At 38.8% G+C, this 17,015-nt stretch overlaps 1 protein-coding gene across 17 annotated transcripts in view; it reads left to right on the plus strand.

Annotated features, from left to right (window-relative positions):
• The first annotated feature begins 487 nt into the window (after positions 1–487).
• The window catches only part of mtmr3 (myotubularin related protein 3), a 36,266-nt gene continuing 19,738 nt past the window's right edge, over positions 488–17,015 (plus strand). For 14 of the 17 annotated variants that reach the window (XR_008807816.1, XR_008807815.1, XM_056259372.1 and 11 more), the window contains exons 1-7: positions 488–644; positions 6,594–6,675; positions 6,882–6,960; positions 9,798–9,887; positions 11,608–11,724; positions 15,329–15,349; positions 15,825–15,907. Coding sequence is in view for 15 of the 17 variants with exons in the window: in XM_056259372.1 (XP_056115347.1) it covers positions 6,958–6,960; positions 9,798–9,887; positions 11,608–11,724; positions 15,329–15,349; positions 15,825–15,907 (314 nt within the window). In the remaining 2 variants the exon portion in view is untranslated. The remainder of the gene's footprint in view (positions 645–6,593; positions 6,676–6,881; positions 6,961–9,797; positions 9,888–11,607; positions 11,725–15,328; positions 15,350–15,824; positions 15,908–17,015) is intronic. The other 3 variants (XM_056259371.1, XM_056259385.1, XM_056259380.1) reach the window with 1 other exon arrangement.

Below are 17,015 nucleotides of genomic sequence, written 5' to 3' on the forward strand. Positions count from 1 at the left end.
CTATTTACACTTATTGCAAAGAAAATAACATTTATTTGAACATGGTGTAGCCTAAATGGTGAATATCCCTGCACTAAGTCTTAGTGTAAATATTGCCACTAAACAGCACTTTCTCACTGTGATACATTTTGTAGGTATGCAGGAATTGACTCAAAATAAACCTGAACAATATTTACTGGACTTAAAAAAAAGTGACAATTAGCCCAGTCTTCTCTTTTAAATTAAATCAACTTGTTTTCTTAATTCACTTTCATTTAAAGTTAGTTTAATATGGGGCGGATTAAACATATCTAACGAATACAAGCATTTTTTTATGCCAAATTCCCATATGCCAAAGTCTCCATTGTCTGTGTAATTATTTATTTATTATTATTATTGATTATTTATTAGCAGTACTTGCATCCACTTCAAAGCTTGTTTACATATCCGCCCCTCCCCCACCGCTCGTTCGAACGCGATGACGCAATTTGCGCCGTGACGTCATGACGTCGGGGAGGCTGCGATGACGACGGGATTCCACAGTGGGACGGGCCGACTCTGCAAATGGCTACGAGGTGCAATTTGTCGATTTCTTCATCGTTAATCTCCTCTCCTGCGACTCGGAAGAAAGAGTATACCCGCTCTGCCTCGCAGGCTGCCTTCAGGTGAGTGAGCTGTGTCGTTTTAACCCGAGATGCGGGTGTTTTTCGCCGTGTTTTGAGGCCTTATCTGAGGGGTCCGCCCTCTGCTCGCGACAACAACAACAACAGACGCCGAAACGGGCCTCGGCTGAGGATACATTTAATAAATGCTTCACATGAGCTGTAAAAAAATCACCGTGGTTTAAAGGGTTGTGCTATTTAGTTGGTTTGATATACATTTGACCCCTGACAGGGGTAGAAATGCGGCCTTTTAGTTCAGTTTTTGTCGGTTACTTCGCTCGAGCTCCAGTCAGTGAAACAGCCGCCGCGCGAATGACTGACAGATCGAGCGCGAGCGCCTTACAACAGTTCACCATGGTAACCAGCTTTATGCAATTGGTATTGGTATAAAACTGGCACGATTGACAAGGAAAAGAAAAGAAAATGATAAAAACCGTTTACTGTAGTAGTGAGGCGATAACTATGGTATAATGACTGTTATAAAAAAAAAAAACCCAAAGCATTATGCATCATAATGCAATATTTTTGTAACAATAACTGCAATGTTATCAACATAATAACATATACTACAGTTGTTACTACAGTACAAGTTCTGAAAGCTGCGCTTTTTGGCGGAGATCCTGTAATTATCATGACCTCACAGTTGGAACAATAGCTCTAATAATTATGGTATTTTGGTGGAGACTATGATTGCTATGGCGTCATGAAAATGATGCTTTATGTTTCTCCGTAACATATTAATAATACTAATTTAATAAATTATGACGTCTCATTCAAACAGTGCATGAAGCCTTTAGAATATTGGCACTGTAGACAGTTTTACTCTAGTAACAACAATTGCCATGGGGAGACCATATTTTCCAGCAGAATGAATGGGACTTTTACTTCTGTTGCACTCTATACCCAGTAAACACAGTTTTACTGCAGTAACTATGGTATTTTAAAGGGAATCTCCAGTAAGGCTTGCTGTAGAGAGGCATGTGTTGGGTTTGTTTGTTTCTGTCCGATCCGCGTGGTGTTGGACTGGAAGATGATCCTTTGGCTCTCCTGCTCTTGTTTTGGTGTTGGGTTTCTCACGTGTGGTCAATCTGACTGACTCATGGTGTGACTTTGGGATAAAATGCATCTGGTTAAAGGTTAACTCAACCTGCTGAATGAGCGCAAGTGCATCATGACTGCCAAAACCCGAATAATTGTGTGTTTGCATGTAACTGACTGTGTGTCTTGAGCCTGTTTGAGCGATCAATAGTAAACCAGAGTGACAGGAGGGCGAGTGGTTGAGTTTATGAATGAACTCCAGCAATGCTGAGAGATGATAATAATAAACATCTGTTTCTGCTGTTTGTTTAGAGCACAGCATACCCACAAATAAAGCATTTGGACGATTACGCCATCCGAAAAAATGCCATAAGCTGCAGAAGCTTTCACTTAGCTTCACTATTCTTCATGAGTTTTGAAGTCTTAATGTCTTTGGTGATTTGGTCTTTGGACTTGTTCCACTAAGGCTACATTCAGACTGCAGGTAAATGTGGCACAAATCTGATTTTTCTGCTCACATGTGATCTGTTTTTCTCATGACAGTGTGAACAGCGAGGTAACATGAGGTAACATGGAAATTGATCTCTTAAATTACAATTTGTGCCACTTCCATATGTGGTCCTAAATCCGATACAGGACGGATGTTTTGCAATGCGACCGCAGTCTGAACAGTCTTATAGGAATTCATGCGACTTTGGGTGACCAGACCATAGATATCCATAATAAAGGCTGCCTAGATGTCTCGTCCGCGCTGCTGGCCAATGGAGGTGGACGTCTGCACCTGGCGGCCATCTTGTCACAGGCAGCTCGCTCACTCGTAACATTGTGTTTTAATGGTGCATGTACTTTTTAAATAACCACAATTTTCAACCGATTTTCAAACGGTTTGGTTTGTTATAAACGTCAGAGATGCAGTTATGACACTGCAGACTTATGAATAATAAGTGTATAAATAAATAATCATCCAGAATTATAGCCACGTTAATAACGTTTTGTAAGAAACCAAACCGTTTGTAAATCCGTCAAGATTTCAACGAGATAAGAGTATTTGTGTTCGTGCTGATCACTCATCTTACATCAGGCACCACAGAGCCCGCCAGAAAGCTTGCCTGTGACAAGATGGCCGCCGGTGATGACGATAGAGGCTCCGCCGTAAGACATCTAGCCTTTATTATGGATATCTATGGACCAGACGTCCCGTTTTTTTTCCCGGGACAGTCCCGTATTTCAGATCTATTTTTAGCGTCCCGACTTATTATGAAAAAAATCATGCTTTTCCCCATATTTCTTTTTTCCTAAATTGTCTTTGCAGGGTGATTATATAAAAGCAAGTAGCACTGTCACGCGAGAATAGCCCAATCAAAGGTAGCCAATCTCGTCATAGTATATTTTGGAGAACAAAATTACCATCAGTCACAATTTGTTATCGATTAACTTGCAATTAGTGAAGGCAGGATATTAGGGGTGTAACAATATATCATGTCACAATATATCGCAATACAAAAATGCAACAATATGTGTTGTGTATAGTTCCCCAAAAATAAGAGTTTTCGTGTCAGTACTACATTAAATAATGTAATAATAATGTATAATAATGCAATGGGGGAATATTTGTGGGTCCTGATAATGCCAAATGTTACCAGTAAAAAGTGGCCTACATTATTTTAAATATATCTAGTCAGTGACAGAGTGCAATATTCGTCTAAAATAATTCAGTATTTTCAGCTTCAGAATCATGAATATTTTTATTCTGGTGTCTCTATTGTCCTGTGAATTGGGTTTCCAGCACCAAGTCTAAGCCTATTCATTTTCAATGTAACACCAAATTTAGCATTTTAATCAACAGTACATTTTTTGTTAACTTTTTACCATTTGTCTTGACTTGGAGTATCGCAATAATATCGTATCGTGAGTTCAGTATCGTGATATGTATCGAATCGTGACATGAGGGTATCGTTACACCCCTAAGATATTAGAGAGTGCAGCAGATGAGGTCAAATCAGATGCAAAGATTATGTCAAAGAAGCGTGTGATCAAACGAGGATCTTTAAAAAGAGTTAATCTAGTTATTATGCACAGTAAGTTGTGTATTTGAATTTGTGAAAAGCATAGCCCCTTGAGATGTAACATCTCATTTTCAAGGGTGTCCTAGAAACACAAACAGAATAATATGTATACACAATAATACAGAAACACAAAACACAACAACCTTACAAAAATACAAAACAAAAGAAATGCTCAACCTGTCCCCCACACCCACAAACCACAGTTGAAATACAAACTTCATACATCAATAACATTAACATAAGACCAGTTAATAACTGAAAATCCTCGATTCTCAAAAAAGAAAAGAAAAAAATCAAAAACATTAACAAGTTATTTTAAGATAAGAAAATAAAGATAGCCTAAAGTGATTAAGAAAAAATAACTCTGAATTAATCTCTCTCAGACAGCGCGCAATCCCCAATTCAGTTCCCTTTGCACCTGAATGTTGAAATACAGATCACATTTGTTAAAATGCACATCATGTGGAGTACCTATTTCATGTAAATACAGTCGGTTATGGCTTAAGTGAACGTAAACAGCTTGGTAAAAACCGGATAAATGTCATTATTATTAGATCCTAGCATTCTGTCTTAAGTGACAGCAGCCTAAAATACCTGTCTGTGTCATTAATGTTAATCAAAACAACAAAAGATGTTAAATAAATGTATTCATGTTAGATAAAACCTACTGTACCTGAAAAACTTAGTTTTCTTATTCTTTGTTCTTTTCGTGAGAAATCTGGTCACCCTGCTTTTACGTCACTCTAGATATTCATCACAATTCTGCTCTCATGCACATCACTTCAAAGATTTTGCATAGCCGACGTTATCAAGACAGTTGTGAAAGGTATTCAGTGGAAGGACAGTGACGTGTCAGAACTCGTAAGTATTACAGTGACAGCTCAAGCAAAATATGAGGTCTTGTATCATAAATATTTTAAAAACTGCTCTTTTTTCACACCCTCATCATTGTTTTTCATATTGCCTACGCTTAATTTCGCTGGCTTTGGCGGCAAATCACTCTATAAATAAATGCGTAATCGTTTGCTTTAATGTCTTCCTTGTTTGCTTCCGTATGACAGCGTGCTGCGTGACGTCTTTTTATTATTATTGTTATTTACCGTTCTTTTTATCGTGTCAGTCCAGGAACACGATCTGTTCACGCTGGAATCTGATATTGGCCACATTTAAAACAATAATGTGAACAGCTATAAAATAAAAAAAATCTGATCTGAGCAATAAATCGGAATTGAGCACTAAGTAAACGCCTAAAGGTGTGGCAATGCAAAATTATTATGTATTCATTCAGGCATTTTAAGTGTCCAAATACTGATTGGAGCCATTGTATATTTTCCTGTCTTGCAAGTTTTGTTTATTTCCCACCGTTGCTGAATCTCCAGCAGTGTAGCAAATTAAATCATACTTTATTAAAGTTAGATAAAAAAGGCTGTGTGCCACAAAATAATGGCTCTAAAAAATTGCTATTATTTTATAGATCTCCTTACAGGATGCATGCAAAAAAAAATACACCGTTTTTTTTTTTTTTTAGTTCCAGTTAAATGATAACTGTGTTTATGTTCAATATAACACATTCTTAGAAATTGGAATGATTGTTTCTACTGAAAATAATGACAGCAAAATATAAACATGTGCCATCCATGAATGTGCCCTTTGACATGGGACAATAAGGAGGTGTAGCATTAGGTAGTCGTCGGTTGGTGTTTTAGTAAAATGAAACTGAATCAGTCCCAACGGTGGTTCAGGAATGAGAACACACAATGCAGATTGACCTTTGGGACAGTAAGAGTGACACCTGAGATGGGAAGAAAAATACTGAATGATTCTTCTGTCCACCTGCAGTCAGTTGACCTAAAAGAGAGTGGAGAATTCTCCAGAAAGCCATTGTTTCTGAATACCCAACACTGCCTGAAACGATGCTTTTGGATACAGACCAGTATGAAAATGGTTTGGCACTGCACAAAACTAACAGACTTTTTCATGTTGAACAGTTTGCATGATGTACTACTCATGATCCCACATTGCAAGTCAGTCATTTGTTCAGATTAGGGCCAATCAGATTGAAGACAGACCCCTCAGCTGTAGTAAACATGCGCGTTTGCCTGTTAGAGATATGTTTTATCAGTAGTTTCCAGGCGGCTTCAGTGTGGCCTCCACTGGAAGCGTGCGTTTGAATGTTTTTGCGTATGGATGCTGTTGCCCTCTGGCCATGAACCAACTAAACTCACTTCACATGACTCTCAGGAGACAAACCGGTCACTGAAATCATCCCGTTCATGACACGCTTTACTGCTGCTCTGTTTAGTCTATGACAATTTAGGTTTTGTTGTCTTCTGTGGAACAGTATCAGCTCATTCTTTATGCATCTTTTAGCAGAGCTTCACAGATAGCTTTCATGGGAAGGATAGTAAAAACCGGTTGGTGTTGTCAGTTGATGCACCTCCAGAGAAGAGAAATATATGACATAATGGTGTTTTTCATGTGTATTTTAGGTACAGTAGATGAACTAGGCTACTGGGGTGTTTGTGCTTGTCGCAGTGTTTTGCTTGCTTTCTTCCAAGCAAACTTTGATACTACAGTTTATTGAAATGCTTTTTTATGTCTGTGTAGTTTTGAGCTCATCCATATGCTGGTGTTCTCCTATAAGAAATGAACTGTTTTTGCATGTAAATAAGTGATATACCATATCTTTGAAAAGCCTGTAGATGAACGGCATGCTTCACTGCCCACCTTTGCCCACAGAGTACCTGGTGTAAAAAGTGTGAAAAGCTGTATTGTCAGAGATGTTATGCAATGTTTGTGTGGAATAGAGAGTGATGGATTAAAGTCTTTTTTTCTCCTCTTTCCACAGGTTTCAATGTCATAACACTGAGTGACGGTACCAGCGTGGGATCGTCCAAAACAAACCTCGCCTCATTGTTTTTAAGAGTTTGGTAAGATCCAAGTGTATGTCTTTGAATTAGGGCTTGGTGGTTAATATAGTTTATTGCATTTTCACTGTATTTCCCAATCAGAGAAACCATAATAAGTAATTACTAATTAAAACTAATTACGTCACATTGTTATTTAGGAAAGTAGTAGACAAATTAAAAGTAAATTCCAATCATTACGATAATTGTTAATTTTTTTCTTCACTCAGACTGAAGTCTGCGAGAAAGAGCTGACGAGTGGTTGAAGACACGACAGTGTTGCACCCGCACTCCTTCACCGGGGCTATGGTAAACAAACACCACCAACATCTCTCTCTTTTCCCTGCGCGTGACTCCCAGGCACTGGTTCAAATGCTGAATCGGAAACTGCTCATTGATTTCTTAGGCTTTTAATCAGCTGAAATGAACGCCACTCAGACAGTGTCAAAGTCCCGTCCTGACTGCTGTCTCAGCGCAGATCAATGCCCTCTTTTGACAGAGACAGACAGACATACAGGATGAATGGATAGATGTGTGCTAGTGTCATCATCAGTGTGTTCTGCTCATTATAAAACAGTTCCGGCTTTAAATTCTGATGGGATAAAATACGTTCACAGCTGTTAGATTCATTTAGATAGACGATAGACGCATAATCTGTGACCAGCAATTGATTTTTATATTAATACACTTTCTATTAGTTGCTTGGCAACTGTAAACAGCCTAAAGTTTTTATAATGAATGAATGAATGAACATTTGTGTTTTATATCGTATTGCTCTTGCAGCCATTTTATTGATGCACAAGTCAGAAGAGTTCTGAATTAGTGATTTTACAGTGATTTATTTTTAAGGGATTTTATCCACTCTGCTGCATGTCATAACTAACAACAAGGTAAAATCAATGTAACTGGAATATAAGCTTTATTATGAACCTTTCATTTTGAGAGAAACCAACAGAGACATCATTTACTGTGATGTTTGAATCTGTACAGGGTTTCCCGCAGAAATCTTGTTAGTTAAGGTGGGGTTTGGCGTCACACGGGGGGCGGGGGGATTGGGGGGTATTGGAAAAGCACGGCCGCGCCGCTTTCTTCTTCTTTCCACAAGCGCCTGCGCTCCCGTGGCGTCTGTCGTTGCTATGCAACCATGAACTGCGCTCTCTATGATGACGACGAGGACGTATCGGCAAAGGATTCATTGATTTCTAGCCCTTGCATTAGCTTTACTAGGCTACTAGATATATTTATGGAGATGAGAAATAAAAACCCGCCCTGTTCAGCTATGTTCGCCGAGGCATAGGCGTGCCTGGATTTTTTTCTTTTGACGACGTAGTTAAGGCGTGTTTTGCTTAGGCGGCCGCCTTAGTTTCAAAGTGCTGCGGGAAACCCTGCTGTATATGTCTGTGTTTAGAAAAGTGTACCTCGTTTTCTTGTTTGCTGAAGTGTCAGGACAGTTTAACAAATGCCTTTGTTTTATGTGCGAATTCAGATTGATGTGTTTGTTTACACATTCTTAATGAGTTATGCACATGACTGCTATTCTGCCCGTTTGTGCCCTGTAATTCTCTGTCTGGTTCTTTCCCTGTGCCCATAATGAGCCGCCCCGGGCCCGGCCCCTCTAGTGTGTTTACTGAGCCGTGCTGAGGGCCATTGTCAGCATTACACACAGATGCCTATGCTGCTGATCCATTAAATACACACAGATAGATAGATAGATAGATAGATAGATAGATAGATAGATAGATAGATAGATAGATAGATAGATAGATAGATAGATAGATAGATAGATCGATAGATTAGAGAACATTAAACAGATAGAAAGAGGGTACATGGTTTATACAAAACCACACCTCCTCTGTGCATCCAGTACACTCCTGTCTTTGACTGGGCAGCATTTTATGGCACAACCAGATCACTCTGTCTTGAGGACTCCCGTGTTTGAGCTAGACAACATGGCGACACGGCTGCCCTCTCTCACAGAGTCTCTCCTATTTGTGGAAACTGAGTCCAAACATTCTCTGCCAATCTGAACTCTCAAGGCTACCGCGGGCCGTACCCTCTCATTCCTGCATACAGAAGTGAATGTAATGACTTTTGCCCTGTCATGAATCATGAAGCTTGTGCTGAACGCACCACACAACTCTAATAATATGTTTTTGCACTGAAATTAAATGTATACACTGTCATGCATTAAGGTTGCCGTTTTTATTTGTTTCATGTTTTTGGTTTCTACATAATTCCCATACTTTCATTTGTGTCTGTTCGTTTTGAGGACTACTATTATTCTAAGTAAGTAGATGTGTCCGAACCTTTCACTGGCATTGCATGTTTAAGTGTCTCTCACTGGCGTCTGTGTGAGTGATTGTAGTAGCCATGATTTACTATAACTCCACTTCTTGAGAGTCTAAAGTAAAGCCGGCTACTGTATCGGTTACAGGAGTGCCTGTTGTATCAGAAATAGCTGAAGTGACCTCAGAGCAGGAAGTCCTGGCAAGCTCCCTGTTTGCCATTTCAAATGTTTTGCTGCTGAAGCCCAGCCAAAAAGGGTATTGGTTTAGGTAATGCTGCGATCACTCTGTCCCCAGTTTAGCTTACTGTAGATAATCACTCATTTAATCAGAGGTTTAGTCATGAACAATGTTTTATCCGTATAGCATTTTGGCTTTTGGCCCCCGGGAGTGATAAAGCTGGAAAAGGAGTTTGTACATTTATAACGTGTGATGACGTCAAATTTTTAGCCTTTGATAAAGATGCTCTCACACTCTTGTATTGTTGCAGCAGAACATAAATTATGTGAAGTGGAGTGAATAATGAAAATCTGTCCGTCTCGCATCAGAAAAAAATAATAAATGTAGATTTATAATTTATATGGGTTTATAATTTATTATACATTATATATATTTTTAAATAAATTATATAAATTGTATTTTGCATAAAGAAAATATCTCCTTTTTTAGAACCATTGTGATTCTGTGCATTATATTGCATATATTTTTAATGACATGTGGCACATTTCCCTGCCAAATATATCTGAAATATATATAATATAAATTATATGTACATAATTAATTAATTAATTTTTTTATTTTTTAACTACATTATTCTTGATGGTAATGCAGTTCATTTCTTATCCATATTCTGCTTGACAGGAGGAGGAGGGGCAGCAGAGTCTGGAGTGCATCCAGGCCAATCAGATCTTCCCTCGCAAGCCCCCCATCCTGGAGGAAGATGATCTTCAGGTAAGCGGGGATCAAGACCACTGCCAAGATGAAGGATGTTTATTAGGGTGTAGTTGGACCATTAATAGAACTATTATTTGATTCTGACCAAGAGCGGAAATTCAAAAACAATAAAACATTCTCTAACCCAGTTTATTGTTCATTGACTACTATTATTATACCATTCATGGATTTATCTCCCCCAAAAGTGTAAACATTGAGCCCCCCAGGCACCATCAGACCATTGAGAGCGGTCCGCTCAGGTCCGTCAATCTCTTTCCAGCTCAACCTATAGCGAGAGTTTGGGGGGTTTCTACTGTAGCAGGCGGAGCCAGAGGGTGTTTATCCACTGTGGGACCATGGCTGATGCATTACTTGGGAAAAGACATTCTGTGTTGGTTACAGTAGTGCAAGCCAAATTTTGCTGCATTTAGATCTTCAAAGATTAATCGGGTCATGAACACGCTAAAGCAAACGTGGCATTGCGAATCAATGCACTACAATGGATGCTTCACTACATCATTATCATGCACTCATCCAGAAAGACAAATGTTCCAATTTATAAGGTTTACTTCGATGTGTCCAGTGTAAACAGCCTCAAATATTTTTTGCATGTGCTTAAAAAATGCCCCCGGTGCAGATACATTGGGTGGGTTTATTATAAGCGAGACACTCGCGGTTACTCTGGACAGAGTGTTATTAGCCTACTCAATTGCTTACTTATGACACATAGCAACACAGCTAAAAGTATACCTAATATTAGTTGGACCTTTTATTGAAAATAGCCTACTTTTACCTGTTGAGACATGCCTTCACAGGTACCCATAAGAGCTGTGATTGAGTTTGGGAAGGCGCAACGTATCGCAGAAACTACTGCACATTCTTCACCTTTAAAGTCCCCATGAATTCAAAATTGACCATACTTACTTTGTTTGCCTAAATTGATCGTTTTGTGGTTAACAATTCATCCATGCAAGTCAATCCACACAAAAAAATTTTTTGGCTTCGTAATGTTTAATCAAAATCTGAAATTTCCCCTCCCCTCTGCGTTGGAGGACCTTGCCTGATGACGTAGGTTTCACGGTTTGGGCGTCTTCTTAACATCCGTAACCACGCCCTTCCAACTGACAGTAGACAGGCTGAATGAAAACACCTACTTTTCTAGATCCAATCAGGTGCTAGTTGGGAAAAAAGCCACGCCCACCATTTTGCCTCATTTAGTATTCCGTTTCTCTCGGAAATACGTCACAACACTGGAGAAAAGTCGTTTGCAACTTCCGGTTCACGGGGACTTTAAGCCCGGTTTCAAAAACCACTGAGCTGTCTACCTAGGCAACATTTTTAGGCATCATAAATGTCCTCGCAATGTGTAGCCTGTCCCAAACAGTAGGCAGCAAAATTATCTTGTTTTGTTCAAAACCGAAGACTGCATTACTTGCATCTCTTAAAATGCATTGCATCAAGCACTGTGAAGATTTTTATACAAGATAATGTACATGTCACACATGACTGACTATTAACAGCATTTCAAATCATTAAATTATGAGGTACAATTTCTGTTTTGATGATATGTAGACAGTAGAAAGCGAGTGAGCTCACTAGGTTTCAAAACAGTCTTTGTTTTCAGCACCCCTGACAGGAAGTCTGCTGATAGTGTTTATTTTGTAAATGCCTAAATAATTGGACATGGTCTTATTTGAACATGTTGGATATACGTTTCTGATTTTATCATTTGTTGTAGGTGCCCTTCCCAGAGCTGCATGGAGAGTTTACGGAGTACGTGGGCAGGGCGGAAGATGCCGTCATCGCCATGTCCAGCTACCGCCTGCACATCAAGTTTAAAGAGTCGGTTGTTAATGTGAGTGTGTGTGATTTTTTTTTTTTTTTTTTTTTTTTTTTTTTTACACTTTACAAATGCGCTTTTATATTACCAGATCTACTTGAACTGCAAATAGAGGTTTTAATAGTCTGTAGCTAAGGATATGAGTCTGGGAAGTATTAAAAAAAAAAAAAAAAAAAAAAAACTTTTACTGAGCTGTTGTTGCCAAAGTTTGCTAAACACAAATGTATGAGCTCTTTGTCCTTCACAGAATATACTAAAACCTACTTGGCAGAGATAATGAAACAAACAGCAATGAACAGTTTACATTTCTAAGCAGTTGAAGTGGAATCAACACATATTCTGCATCAAACTAAACTGAGCAATGTTTGCATTTCAGGCATTTTCTCATTTGGTCTTCTTTTAATTCAGCTGGTTTTCAAAAGTACATCTGACTTGTGGCCCAAATATATATTTTTCCTCCTCATGACACACAATGTTTATATTTCACAGTGTGAATGGGGAAAATCACACCAAATCTGCTCAATTCAATCTGGGCCACATTAATATGCGGAAATATATTGGGTGCCTTTTTTTTGCAGCGTGACTTTTATTTTTTCACCCTCAGCTCAGAGTTTCTTCTATTGTGGTCTGTTGTGCTGTAGTGGATGTATGGCGTATAATCTAGCCAGCCCAGTGGTCATTGAAAGATACTTTTATGTGGTGCATGGCATGCTGCTATATTTAGAGCCTACAGATGTTGTGAAGGGTATTTAGGGACAGAGAGCCACAGTTACATCAGGCACTTTTAACATTGGCTAGTGGCTGCCATCACCCTGTATGTGTATTGAACAGGTCTGTCTTTATTAGCTGTTCTCTTTCACACTTTCTTCCCGGGTCTGTTGCCATGGTTGCGGTGGCTTTTTGATTGGGATTGTCCACCCCCATGCTTTCAACATGGCACTATATTAAGGTTTTGGTTACATAGTACTAATAATCTGCTCTGCTATACCCCTCATAGACCAGCAGTCATGATTCACAAACCTCCTCATTCCAGTGTAACACACAGAGCTGCCTGATCCTGAACGACTACTGGGATGGTCCACAAGATGAGAGATGAGGAATATTCTGGGTTAAATGCAAAATATTAACTGGCATGTCAAAAGATTGTAAAAATGCATGTAAATTACATTTACAGTAATGCACTTACAATGGCAGCCTATGGGGACTGTGTACTGGATGGTTTAAAAGCAGAAATATACAGCCACTTTTGTTTAGTTTTAAGTGCTTATATTGAAGATTAAGTGTGTAATTTATGTGCCACTAATATAATTTCAATATTTTTTTCCATACACTCCACTCCACTCGAATCTCTGTTGGGGTTCATTTTGCAATAATGATGGTCTGGCTGCACGTTATCCCTTAAATATTTTCTGTTCTGGACTCTTTCCTGCTGAGATTTCATTGTAAGTGCACTTCAAACTGAGAGACAAAATAATTATCAAAAGTATTGCCTGTGATAATTAACTGTGATAAGTAATTGTTTAAACCGAAATATTCCTTCAACGTGTGCTCTTCTGTTCGTTTAAATGCAACCAGGCTGCTGGGTTTGTTTGTGGCTTGTGGGTGATCAGCTCAGTGCTGATTCATCAGTTGATATCTGTGACAGTCACTTATTCACCAGAGTAAATGAGTGTGACGCTCTCTGTGTGCCTGTGAAAGAGGGAGTGTGTTGTGCGTGAGAAGAAGAAAAAGTGAAGTGATGTGTGTGTTTGACACTGTCAGTGTGTGACTACAGACCAGCCAGTGAGGCAACTAAGCTGTTGTACAGTGTTGGGACTTGAAAGAGGAAGGAGATTGAGAGAATGCAGGAGTCTTGAGACATGTTTTTTAAAGTTGAACTTTGCATGCCTTATGGATTGTGTGTAATAACAGGAACGTTGCTTAGAGCAAAGGTTTAGAAGTCTGATAGTAATTGGATAATTTTCTGTATTTATATATAATTTTTCCATATTTATGCATATTTCCATATTTTCCAAGCTGAGTATGACGACCAACATGAATTGCGTTAATCTGAGGGGGGAAGAAAACAGTTTTATGTGACTATTAGAAAAATCTAATAAATAAATTACTAAAAACAAACTACCAAATTCTGATAAATATATTCATATATATGTATATATTCAAGAAGGTTTGCACTTTGCACACGAAGGTACCTCACGAAAGTGATTTCGGACTGACTTCTGAGGCATCATAATGGTTTAATGATCTACAACAAAATAGAGTGAGCTTTGGTGATAACCAATCAAATATTTAACGAGTTCGCAGTAATTTGTCACTTGAAATTACATCAAAAGTGTAAAAAGTTGGTCAAAAATGTACATTTGCACACAAACCGACCACCAACCGCAACTTTAATACGATATATTTATTTTTTAGCTCAACTGTTATGGAATGGAACAAGATTATGGGGTATCAAAGGCAGCAAAGGATACATCTCTGCTGCCTTCAAAAACTGATCAGATGAAGGTATCCTTCCTGCAGAGGCAGCATTTTTCAGCTTTCGGACGCAGCCAATAGACCAATTTCGAGCCGACGTCACAGTTACGTCACGGCACTAGCTGGAGGCAAAACAAAGGGAAAACTGGAGGCGGCCAATACAAACCAGCACAGATTCGGCTACATAATAAGGAGCTTAAATTATTATTATTATTAAATGTCATCTTGTTGTGTTGTTGGGTGCAAGAATCGATGAAAAATGAATATGCTGTATCTGAAATTTTTATTTCTAGAAAATATTCACATCATTAATTTAAAATTGCACCGTAATGTCACTCTTTACACTCTTACACTTCTTTTGTCGTCTTCTTGGCGCTGGCTCGGCAGAACTGCGGATCGTACCACACAAGTCTTGTACATGACCATTAAGCACATAGTTATAGGCATCTAAAGATTTATATGCCATCAGTTTCTCTTTACGCTCTGTTTCTCGGTTACCGGAGGTAGCGTTAACGTTAATCCTGTCAGATCGTCCATCCATTGAGTGAGCGTGTACAGTACAGGTCAGCCAATCGCGGTCCTGGACAATGAGTGACCTTCCACATTAAGAGAAAATCGGATTTTCTCCAGTCATTGTTAAAAAACAAGCTAAAAAAACTTGCAAACTAGCGTTAGGGAAGCGGCCAGAGGGATCGTTCTGCCTCCACCTAAGCTCCGCCCACAAAAAAACAGCACCATGTTTACCAACTGAAAATTGGTCTATATATCATGAATCCGTTTTTTGGCCATAGCCGATCACATGCCTGACTTTGTTACCAACACACTTTTAATGCCTGTAGTGCTGGTACTTTAAAGGGGTTCAATTTAGAGAGACCTTTTTGGCGAAAAAAATAAATAATCTTTGTAGTTCCTAAATTACTAGTTTGCCATCCATAATATGGATCAGGTCATATCTCACAAATGAGTTTTAGTGCTCTCTGACCCTTTAACAAGCGCCCTAGGAATGTTTGAGTGTGGTCAGATTAGTACAGTGGAATTTAACCGCCGCCCAGGAATGTGTGTATCACAGATGAGCCAAAACTCGCAGTGTACACGTCCACTTCGTGATTCTGTCTTCCCTTTCTTTTTCTTTCTCTGTGAACAGAATTGTTCGTGTGAGGTGTCAGTAAGTAACCACAGAACGGTCTGTTTGTATGCATGATGTTGCGAGCTGCAGTTTTGAGAGTTGTGGTCAGATGTGACTTGCATGCGATCAATGTGTGATCACGCGCAAGTTCCAGAGCTTAAAGGGGAACTGCGTTTTCAAACGCACAGTTGCAATGCTGTCCACACACGTAAACACACATACTTGATTGGCATGCAGGCCGTTCAACACTTGAGCTGCAGAACAAAGAATGAGATTGTCTGAAATAAGCTGCAGACGCTAATCACTAACGTGTTTGTAAACTCTAAGCCCGTCTAAACTTTCAGTGTGATTGATTCAGCAGGTTGATTTAATCATTAGCATTGGGTGGGTTAATGGTGACTTCCGGTTTAGTCGCTCCGTGTGGTGTGCTGAGACTCACAGTGCCAGTAATGGAAAAATAATGTCTGAATGTCTATTCTGTCTCTCTCTCTCTCTCTCTCTCTCTCTCTCTCAGGTTCCCCTGCAGCTGATAGAAAGTGTAGAATGTCGGGAAATGTTTCAACTGCACATTACCTGCAAAGACTGCAAGGTCGTCAGGTGAGTCTATCTGTCTATCTATCTATCTATCTAGAGCTGCACGAATAATCATTAAAGGGGTCATGACATGAGAAATCTAATTTGCCTTAACATAGAAGAGATCTTTGTACAATTAAAACATGCTGCAAGTTTTATAACTTATACATCTTCCTCATTATAAACTAATTTAATCAACCACTAAAAAAAAGCTTGTTTAGATACTGTGTGACCTGTGATGTCACACTGGCAAATACCAGTGTTTCCCCTACCGTTGTATTGGCCTCCCCAAAACGACCCAACCCCCCAAAGAATGACAAAAATATAATAATAAAAAAAAAAAAATTAAAAACGGACGCGCGAGCTCCATGTAGTAACTTTAGCGGCTATGCAGAAAACGTGGACGGAATCCAGTCATTAAAAATTTACGGAATTTACTGTATAACGTGGAATTTCATGAAATTTGTAAAGTTTTTGATGAAAAATAAAAAGCAGTTCAGTACACTTGGAATCAAATCACAATATAGACTAGTGTGTGTGAATATTAAACCGCAAAAAGACTATTTATATACGAATCCTGCATGTTCTGTGTGAATGAATGGTGCACACGACGCGTAGTTTCATTTACCACACGCACATACACACAGAAGCACGTGTGACGCTCGCGCTGTTATTTGCCTTTGAGGACATGAACTTCATCTCCAGACTCTAGATCCGCTCTGAAAGTCACTTCGTGAGCATTTAATCGCTTAATTTGAGAAAAAGTAGCGTCATTTCATAAACACACAGAAACTCAAAGGTCTTCACGGCAACCCGTCAAAATAAAAGTTCGGATTAACTTGACGGAAATATATTACTGTTGTACAGTAGAATTTAGATGCGTCTCAATGTAATAATAATACTAACACTAATACAAATAAATGATCATCAAAACTTTATTTTTTTAAGAAATAATCACAATTTTTCTTCCATGTTTTAATTTTAACGGTTTAATTTCATATGATTAAAATAAATTAAATTAATGTTTTATGTCTTCATTTGATTACCAGAAAAAACACAGAATTTGTGGAGGAATAAAAACATTTCATAGATTTATTTATTTTTTTGAAATGTTGTAAGTTTTATAATTGTA

The sequence above is a fragment of the Rhinichthys klamathensis genome, unplaced genomic scaffold (assembly GCF_029890125.1).
Source record: "Rhinichthys klamathensis goyatoka isolate OS25496 unplaced genomic scaffold, OSU_Roscu_1.1 h1tg000167l_1, whole genome shotgun sequence".
Lineage (NCBI taxonomy): Eukaryota > Metazoa > Chordata > Actinopteri > Cypriniformes > Leuciscidae > Rhinichthys > Rhinichthys klamathensis.